The sequence below is a fragment of the Chanos chanos genome, chromosome 4 (genome assembly GCF_902362185.1).
Source record: "Chanos chanos chromosome 4, fChaCha1.1, whole genome shotgun sequence".
Taxonomy (NCBI): Eukaryota; Metazoa; Chordata; class Actinopteri; order Gonorynchiformes; family Chanidae; genus Chanos; species Chanos chanos.
Genome location: NC_044498.1, coordinates 2264500 through 2274499, shown reverse-complemented (window position 1 = coordinate 2274499; position 10000 = coordinate 2264500). Strand labels below are relative to the sequence as shown.

General features: G+C 49.2%; 1 protein-coding gene across 2 annotated transcripts in view; it reads left to right on the top strand.

The window, feature by feature from the left end:
• Positions 1 to 10000, top strand: part of cdc42bpb (CDC42 binding protein kinase beta (DMPK-like)) — a 57670-nt gene that overhangs the window by 23712 nt on the left and 23958 nt on the right. For both annotated transcript variants that reach the window (XM_030770377.1, XM_030770378.1), the window contains exons 4-11: positions 246 to 341; positions 970 to 1118; positions 3413 to 3506; positions 5912 to 6112; positions 7199 to 7447; positions 7917 to 8148; positions 8378 to 8488; positions 8790 to 8923. In XM_030770377.1, coding sequence (XP_030626237.1) covers positions 246 to 341; positions 970 to 1118; positions 3413 to 3506; positions 5912 to 6112; positions 7199 to 7447; positions 7917 to 8148; positions 8378 to 8488; positions 8790 to 8923 — 1266 coding nt within the window. The remainder of the gene's footprint in view (positions 1 to 245; positions 342 to 969; positions 1119 to 3412; positions 3507 to 5911; positions 6113 to 7198; positions 7448 to 7916; positions 8149 to 8377; positions 8489 to 8789; positions 8924 to 10000) is intronic.

The following is a 10000-nucleotide window of genomic DNA, read 5'->3' as shown; positions in this document are numbered from 1 at the left end:
TGAGACCCAGTAAAGTGGACTAAGGCAGAGGCCAGTTGGTCTGTGTGAGACCCAGTGAAGTGGACTAAGGCAGAGGCCAGTTGGTCTGTGTGAGACCCAGTAAAGTGGACTAAGGCGGAGGCCAGTTGGTCTGTGTGAGACCCAGTAAAGTGGACTAAGGCGGAGGCCAGTTGGTCTGTGTGAGACCCAGTGAAGTGTACTAAGGCGGAGGACTGGTGTGAGAATGAGCGACTGCTTTGTTTCAGACGGCGTGTTTCAGAGAGGAGAGAGACGTGCTGGTGTATGGAGACTGCCAGTGGATCACCACACTGCACTACGCTTTCCAAGATGATAACTACCTGGTGAGAGCTTTTTACACACACTCACACACACACACACACACACACAACACAGATACACTCGCACACGCACATATCACATGCACCTACACTCGCACACGCACACACACACATCACATGCACCTACACACACACACATCACAGACCACACACATCAGTTTATCACACATTGCTCACAGAGATTAACCTCTGTCCACCCTAGAGTCACCGATCAGCCATCTTTCCCGCTTTCCTTTGAACTATCACTGGGACTGCTGCCTACACACACACACACACACACACGACATCACAAATATCACATGCCGTTCACAAGCCTTGCTGAATCCTGAGCTTTAGTAAAATGACAGGTCTGCCCAGCTGTGCTTTAAGGGTAAACGGTAAATGTCTATGAGATTTCCATCAGTGTGGATCTGAGTGACTACGAGACAAGGTGGAGTCCTCAGTACTAATAGGATGTTGCTCATTTTGCATTTTGTTGGTCAGTACCTGGTGATGGCTTACTATGTTGGTCATTTTGCAGTACCTGGTGATGGATTACTATGTTGGTCATTTTGCAGTACCTGATGATGGATTACTATGTTGGTCATTTTGCAGTACCTGGTGATGGCTTACTATGTTGGTCACTTTGCAGTACCTGGTGATGGATTACTATGTTGGAGGAGACCTGCTAACACTGCTGAGTAAGTTTGAGGACAGACTCCCGGAGGACATGGCCAGGTTCTACATGGCAGAGATGGTCCTGGCTATTCACTCCATTCACCAGCAGCACTATGTACACAGGTCAGTGTGTATGTGTGTGTGTCTGTCTGAGTGTGTGTGTATGTGTGTTTCTGTGTCTGGGTCCGTCTGTGTGTCATGGTGATAGTTGGTCTGTATGAGTGTGTGTGTGTATGTGTGTATCTGTGTCTGGGTCTGTCTGTGTGTCATGGTGGTAGTTGGTCTGTATGAGTGTGTGTGTGTATGTGTGTATCTGTGTCTGGGTCTGTCTGTGTGTCATGGTGGTAGCTGGTCTGTCTGAGTGAGTGTGTGTATGTGTGTATCTGTGTCTGGGTCCGTCTGTGTGTCATGGTGGTAGCTGGTCTGTATGAGTGTGTGTGTGTGTGTGTGTGTGTGTGTGTCTGTATGAGCGTGTGTGTGTATATTTATCTGTGTCTGGGTCTGTCTGTGTGTCATGGTGGTAGCTGGTCTGTATGAGTGTGCTGAGAGACTCTGTATGGTACAGGGGAGCAGTGCGTACAGATGACTAGATTAGACTCAGCCCCAGTGGGGCACATATGGAGAGAGCCCTTCCTGCCAGTGCTGCCCAGCGGGGAGTGAGTCCTGGGCAGCCATCCGGCCAGGCCCAGCCCCTCTTCCTTCCACCGCATTCCTCGGAGAGGGAAAGAGGAAGCCTGCCTACTACTGCTTCCCTCTTACACAGAATCACTGCCAGCCCCACTCACACGGCCAATGAAAAACCTCCCTCAGAACCGTATCTCATCCGCGTTTAACGTGACGGCTGTTTTGGGGGGACCCGTGGAGGCCTGGCGTGGTGTTCTGGGGGCTTTGTCGTGTACTGTGTGGTGTTCCGCGGTTTGTGTGGCCCAAGCCGAGTGTGATTATGAATGGGGCTTGTTTGTGTTTTAGGTTTGTTTGTGCGTCTTTGTGTGTGTGTTGTCATTTTTAGGTGTGGATAGGCCTGATTGTCTGTGGTGGAGTGGTGGGTTTTGACACTGTGTTTGTGCGATGCCTGCTGTGCCCAGCATGGTGCCAGTAATGTAAAACAGAGGGCACTGTGTGTGTGGCACCACGCCAGGCCGCGGCACCCCTCCCCTTCCCCTCCTCCTCTCTCTCTCGCTCTCGCTCTCGCTCTCGCTCTCTCTTTCTCTCTCTCTCTCTCTCTCTCTCTCTCTCTCTCTCTGCCTGAAGGGAAGAGAGAGAGGGGGAAGAGGAGGAGTGGAGAGACAATGCCAGGCTGTTTTGTATGGGCAGTGGGGCACGGTTGGTCAGAGAGTGCCACCCTGACAAACAGCAGCGACTTGGGATAAGTATGTGTTAGCTGTATATCAGTACTGGGCCCTGTCTCAATGCCACTCAATGCCCTCTCTCCCTGTGCCCCTTAATGCCCCCTCTCCCTGTGCCACTCAATGCCCTCTCTCCCTGTGCCACTCAATGCCCGCTCTCCCTGTGCCACTCAATGCCCTCTCTCCCTGTGCCACTCAATGCCCCCTCTCCCTGTGCCCCTTAATGCCCTCTCTCCCTGTGCCACTCAATGCCCTCTCTCCCTGTGCCCATTAATGCCCTCTCTCCCTGTGCCACTCAATGCCCCCTCTCCCTGTGCCCCTTAATGCCCCCTCTCCCTGTGCCACTCAATGCCTGCTCTCCCTGTGCCCCTTAATGCCCGCTCTCCCTGTTCCACTCAATGCCCTCTCTCCCTGTGCCACTCAATGCCCCCTCTCCCTGTGCCCCTTAATGCCCTCTCTCCCTGTGCCCCTGCTGTGCTGGGCACTACTTGCTGCATGCATGGGAAGTCACACTGACTTGTGTTTGTTGGTTCAAATACAGTATGTTGAAATACACTTAGGGTTTTAGTGCCTTTAGTAGAAAAGAACAGAAGGTGAATGTAAGAGCACTGGCACAAGGCCCAGTCACTCTGATTTATCTGGTACATTTTCCAAGAGACGTGTCAGAAGCACAGAGCTGTCTGATCAGCTCTAGTGAGGGCAGGTTTATGAAGACAGACTGGAAGGCCGTCTCTCCTGGCTGTGTGCTAGTTTTTACACTTTGTTTCCCCCCAAACAAGTGATTGATGCATTGACTAATATGTATTGCTATTCTGGAGTACAGGGTGACACTGATTTTCTTCCTTAATGTTCACTGATTGGATATGACTGTTGTCAGTCAACACACAAAGTGCCCTCTATAAAAAAAAGGTAAGAGCCGTGTAAGGGACATCAGCCAATGAAGTCCCACTTCAGATGTGTGAATGGTTGTTTCTCAGTGGCTCTAAATCTGTGACTGGAAAAAACTCAAACTCGATTCCTGCTCTTAGCGTTGCCTGCTTTATTCAGTCTTTGCCTGTGTCTGTGTTGCAGGGACATTAAGCCAGATAACGTTCTGCTGGACATGAACGGACACATTCGCCTGGCTGACTTCGGCTCCTGCCTGAGGATGATGCAGGACGGCACGGTGAGTAGATCAGCGCCAGAAAACGCCCAATCAGATCTCTTTATTTTTTTTTTTATTGTGAGGAAATAGAGCCAATACTAGTGTCTCACTCGCTATATCTCTCATACTCAAAGCTCATTGGCCAGTTTGGTGTCCTGGCTGGCTATTCTTGTGCCTGATTGGTCAAAGCTCTCTTTCACGTAAGCACAGACTTTGTTGACGGTAATAGAGCAGGGTTTGGCTCAGCTGTGAGCTCCACATAGGGCAGAGATTAATTGGAGCAACACAGACACTCACACACACGTACACACACACACACACACTTACACTCACTCATGCACATGTGCACGCACACGCACACACACAGACACACACACACTCATACACATGCGCTCACAAACACACACACAGACACACACACACGCTGTAGCTTTCCTGTTTTGTAGAGTGATGATTGGCCAGGGGGCACTGATAACATCAGGCCAAGATTTCCTTTCATTTTCTGTGAGCAGTGGGAGAGTGGAGCAGTGCAGATGTTTTGTGTTCACTGTATCAGCGGCACACAGATGTGACGTGATCAGAGTGAAGCCAGGGCTCGTGATTGGAGAGGGAGCAGAGCTGATTATAACTGTCTTCCAGAGTTGGTATTAGTCCCTGTTAGTGATGACTAGGACATTTCAGTGAGATTTTTTTCTCGTCCTTTATCAAGGCCAATGCTTTTGTTGTGCGTGTTTGAAGGCGTAGATCTGTGATTGGTGCAGCTGCTTTGAGAGTCAGTGTGTGCAGTAGATTAAGTACCTGATGTAAATACACAAAAGAACAGGCGGGTGACAGTGAACCACAGCAGTTGATTGGTTGGTTGTTTGCCATGACTTGCATTGTGATTGGATGATTTCATCAGGGTTCAGAATGTGTTTGTCTGCCTGATTTGTATTGTTTTTGTAAAAGGACCTAATGCAAATGAGTGACGTCGTCCAGCTTAGGCTAACAGAAGCAGCTGTGTGTGTGTGCGCGCGCGCGAGTGTGTGTCTCTGTGTGTGTGTGCGCGCGCGCGCGCGTGCGTGTGTGTGTCTGTGCGTGTGTGTGTCTGTGTGTGTGTGTGTGTGTGTGTGCGCGTGCGTGCGTGCGTGCGTGTGTGTACAGTAGCGTGACAGAGAGAGAATAGCACAGAGTGAACATGGGCCAGTCCTCAGGCCACACACACAGACTGGCCAAACTGCCCCTACAGCCCCACAGCTAAAGACAATCCTCAGGGTCAGGGACAAGAGATGTTGAAGAAAAGTGTTGTCTCTTACCACTGCACACTGCTCTCCTTCATGCCCCAGTAACCTCTAGCTCTCTCTCTCTCGCTCTCTTCCTCTCTCTTTCTTTTGCTTTCTCTGCCACACACTCTCTCCTCCACACTCGCACTGTCTGTCATGCTCTCTCTCTCTCTCACACTCACACTCTCTCTTGCTCTCTCACACTCACACTGTCTCTCTCTCTCTCTCTCTCTCTCTCTCACACTCACACTGTCTCTCTCTCTCTCTCTTTCTCTGCCAGACACTGTCTTGCACACTCACACACTCTCCCCCCCCTCTCGCTCTCTCTCTCGCCCCCCTCTCTCTCTCTCTCTCTCTCACTCACACACACACTCTTGTTTGCTCGTTTCTGTGTGAAATTGACTGTGTGATGATTTTTTGGGGTTTTCGGGGTATGCACTGCATTTCTGTCTACCTGTCAAATTCACCCTGTCTCACAACCACCGTTAACATGAGCTGAAGTAGAGACAGGCTTAATTCTGCAGGCGTGTGTGTGTAGAAATGCTTTCTCTGCTCACAGTGTCTCCATAACAACAGGCATTGATGTGTCCTAGGAATCCATGATCTATGAACTAATCTCTCAGTCTCTGATTACTTTTGCCTGAAAAACATTTAACAGATTAAAATTATAGCTGATATTACCTGTAGAGCCTTTTTCACTGCACGTGTCTTAGCTGGTAGATGAGACAGTATCAGTGAGGATTATCAGTGGGTATGTTTCCTGCTGTGAGTGGGATGGTTGGACACATTTTTCCCCTGAAGGTTTTTTCTTTTTTTGGGTCAGTTCATTCTCTGCTCTCTCATACATGCGCAGTTATGAGCCAAGCTGGTAGGATTGAGGGACAGGAGAGACAACTAACTGCAGGTTCAAATATGAAACATGGTTGGTGTTCTGAATGAGGGTTGTGTTCACAGTGTGCTTGCCAGCCTGAAAGACCTGTTCTCACTCTCCTGATTTGCTCATTAATGATTAAACTCTGCTCTCTGCGCCTTCACAGGGCCGATATAAAGTGTTATCCTTTGCTTTGAAATAGCCCGTGACTTAAATGGAATCCAGTCATTTCTGTCCTCCATGTTTTTCTCTGGTGTCTGCTTTGTAACATCATCCCCCCCCGCCCGCCTCAGGTCCAGTCTTCGGTTGCCGTGGGAACGCCGGACTACATCTCCCCAGAGATCCTGCAGGCGATGGAGGACGGAATGGGGAAGTACGGGCCAGAGTGTGACTGGTGGTCTCTCGGGGTGTGTATGTACGAGATGCTGTACGGAGAAACGCCCTTCTACGCCGAGTCCTTGGTAGAGACCTACGGCAAGATCATGAACCACGAGGTGAGACTTTGTCCTACTGAAGCAACAGTCAGGAAGTCAGGAAGCCACAGGTCCTGCGGGAATCATGTCATAGCTCAGCGTGTGTTCGTGAGAGAGTGTGTGTGTGTAAGTGTTTTGTGTTCTCAGTGTTTGCCCCTTTAAACTTGATACACTTGAGACCCTTTGAGCCAGGACTGACTGACAGTCATAGGACAACAAAGTATTTAAATACCTGAGCCTTGTTCCAGCTCTCCTCTGTGATTGTCTGACCTCTAAACTTGGCCTAAGGGCAGAGGTAGCAGCATAAATGCCAGTTTCGGTGAAGACTCTGTAAGGCATTCATGTGATATTTGTCATTTCTTTAACACAATAGGTCCTGTCAGAGTTTTAGTAAGTTAGTCTAGCGGAAAAGGACACTAGGTAAAGGAGCCTTGTTGGACAAGTGGGACAAGGTGCAGCCATTTGAATACTTCAGAACTCGTTTGACCCTAATCTCCTGGTCTCTGAGTTGTGCGGCACACGCAGCACCGCGTGTTTTGTCAGAAGAACTGAATAGATTTCTTGGTCAAACAGGACAATGGCCACGCCCTTTTGCCCCACCTACTCTCTGCTGAGGTCAGAGAGCAGTGGTGTGTTGGCTGAGACGTGAACGGGGCCATGTGATCGACATTTGAATAGTGTTTGCTCAGCTACAGTTGGAGTGCTTGCCCTGGTAATTGATTATTTGCTTATAATGGACTCTTGAGGAAGCAGCACAGGTAAAATGTCAGAAGGATAATGCAGTGTTCTGATAAGAATATATCCCCTACAACCTTGACTTAGATGTGGAGTGAAATGGACTCAGGTGGATAATGCTCAGGTTCTATGTTAACGCTTAAACGCGCTCTGCAAAAGTACTTCCCATTTTTCAACCGTTACCTTTGACTGTGTCAGAACTGAATCCTATTGTACGTCATGACAAGTTGTTCCCGCAAACTGCTCACACAGAGAACCACTCTTGTGTGCTGAGTGCCTCAAACACATGGGTACCCTCAGCGCCTGACCTTGGCAAATGTCACAGATTGTGGAGGTCTGAAGTATCCCACCTTGCTTTGCTCTCCTGAACAGGAGCGCTTCCAGTTTCCCTCCCACATCACCGACGTGTCGGAGGACGCCAAGGACCTGATCCAGCGTCTCATCTGTAGTCGGGAACGCCGGCTTGGCCAGAACGGCATCGAGGAGTTCAAGCAGCATCCGTTCTTCACCGGCATCGACTGGGAAAATATCCGCAACACCGAGGCGCCCTACATTCCCGACGTCAGCTCCCCTTCCGACACCTCCAACTTTGACGTGGACGATGACGTGCTGAAGAACCCTGTGAGTTTAAGAAGTTGTTTTTTTGTTTTGTTTTTTTCTTTTTCTAATAGATAGTTTTCAAAAGCACTTTGGTAGTGCTAGAACATTATGTTTTCTGTGTCGGAGGTCACATACCTCTGAAATGCTTTTGGGTTTAAGTCTGTTCTGCAGGGGCACATCATCAGTGTATTGTCAGACTTTGGGTCTAATCCTAAAATCCTTTTGGTTGCTTTGCCTTTTACTTTCCTTTGGCACAAAGACGGTACCGCCAAACCCCAGGCATCAGGTTCTCTTCTGATGATATGTCACAGTGAGAGCGGTCAAAGTGAATGAGCTCTGCCGTGTTTGTTTCAACTCCAGCCTGTGTGCGCTGAATGTTTATTAAAATAGTGGTGTTTATTATGATCTTAAAATGGAAACTTCTGGAATCTTAGCCAGGATAACAACGTTCTGATCTGACCTCTCGTTTCTCTCCGCGTCTCCCCGACAGGACATCGCTCCTCCGGTGTCACACACGGGCTTCTCTGGGCAGCACCTCCCTTTCGTCGGTTTCACTTACACCACAGACAGCTGTTTCTCCGACCGCGGCAACATCCGGCGGGTCGCCGGTGGGGAGGGCGACGGCCTGTGTGAGGGGGACGGAGGCCTGCAGGTGGAGGCCTTTGAGAGGAGGATACGAAGCTTAGAGCAGGAGAAACAGGAGCTCAGCAGGAAACTCCAGGGTAAAGAACCGCAGACAGTACTGGGCCCAAAGGCGAAGTCCCGTATCAGTCTCCGGGGTCGCGGGTCTGATGGGTCTCCGCTTGCTTTTAGAGAGGGCATTTTTAGGAAGAAGGAATCAGTTTGCTTCTTTCATAACCGTCTGACAAAAGTCTAGCCTGAAATAGAAGAGCTGGACATCTCATTCTGGACATCTCATAATGTACTGCTGTCTCTGTCATTTTTACCCAGAATCCACCCAGGCGCTGCATGGCTCGGGCCGCGGGACGGGCACGCTCAGCAGGGACAAAGAGATGAAAAAACTCAACGAGGAAATCGATCGACTCAAGAAGAAGCTGGCTGGTGAGTGAAGAACAGGCTGATGCGACACAGACACACTCCTAAACTCGTCTAATGTGTCACCTAAGGTCACGAAATAAACGCAGCTGCCAAGTTTCTAAACGAGCCTTTTGTTAATCATCATTCAGGCAGAACCATTGTGGAAAATAACTGAATTCAAAGTTCCTGTCTGGGCTGTGAATCATTGGCGAGTCACTCAGTTTCTGCCTCAGCTCACCTCCAGTTTTTAGCTTTGTGTGAGGTCACACTGAACAGTAGCATCCCAGCTAAAGCTTTGCTTGATTTCCCTTCTTCCCCACGGCAGACTCTGATAGGCTCGAACACCAGCTGGAGGAGGCGGTGACTCTGCGACAGGACTACGAAAGCTCCGCCTCCAAGCTGAAGGCCCTCGACAAGCAGGTCAAAGCTCTACGGCAAGAGAAAGAGGACATCCATAAGGTAGACCACATTTTTGTGCCCACTGTAGCAAACAGTACCTCCACCAGTGCACTTACCACTCCTCTCCCATTCCTACTGATTTCCCTGCCCTCAGAATCTCCCTCATAACCCAGTGTCATGAATGAACCCAAGTCAACTCATCCAGGGTTTGGGCTTTCAGTTGAGTTGAATCATGTCACATGTGTAAAACTGAAACATAAACGCAAACAAGACATGTGGTATAAGAGACACGTGAGTGTATAGAGTGAACCACTAAACAAACTCCAACCACAAACCTCATCTGATACGTTACACTCAAGGCAAATATGCGTCAATCTCTGTGTAACACCTAAATGCAATCAGAGAACAATCAGAACCAAACGAGTGATGATTCAAACAAAATCAGTATCTCGGCGATAAGAAGCCAAACATTTGTGAGACGTGTTTAAACGTTGATCATGATGTTGTTAGAGGGGGAGCCAATAAAAACAAGCAGACAGGTCGCGGCTGGTCTGCCGATGACCTCACCGAGAGAAGACATTCCACTACCTTTCAGAGTGTGTGCAACACTAAGAGTTGATAAAGATGCAGTGAGAGATTTGACCTAATAACTAGAGAGTTGTGGGTTCAAATCCCAAACGCGGCAGCTTGAAGGAACGTAAGCTCCTACACATGCATTAATGACTGTATGTTTTCTTTGGCGAGGTGTGCCAGTTTGGATGAACAGAACGTATAAATGAGGGCACGGCTGGCATAACGTAAGCGTGAGCTCTGTGGTTTGGCTCGAGAGGAGCCCACAGGTTGTCAGATCTCGTCTCTGGGCCCGTTCCACGTACCACACTTTACACTGAGCATGGTTTGCTTGGAGTGACTGGTCTAATCAGACTGGTAGGTTCAACAGAGAAGCACAGCAAAGAGTGAACAGAGTTAGCCACAGGGGAGGAGACACTGCCGTGGATTTGACAAGCACTCTGTTCCGCCTCCCTGTCTCCCCGCTTTTCACACAGTATCTTTTTTCATTCGATACAGTGGAATGACATGGCCCTCGATTTGGATTAGTCTGTAACTAGGCCAGGGGAGGGAACTGACCTGGCACCT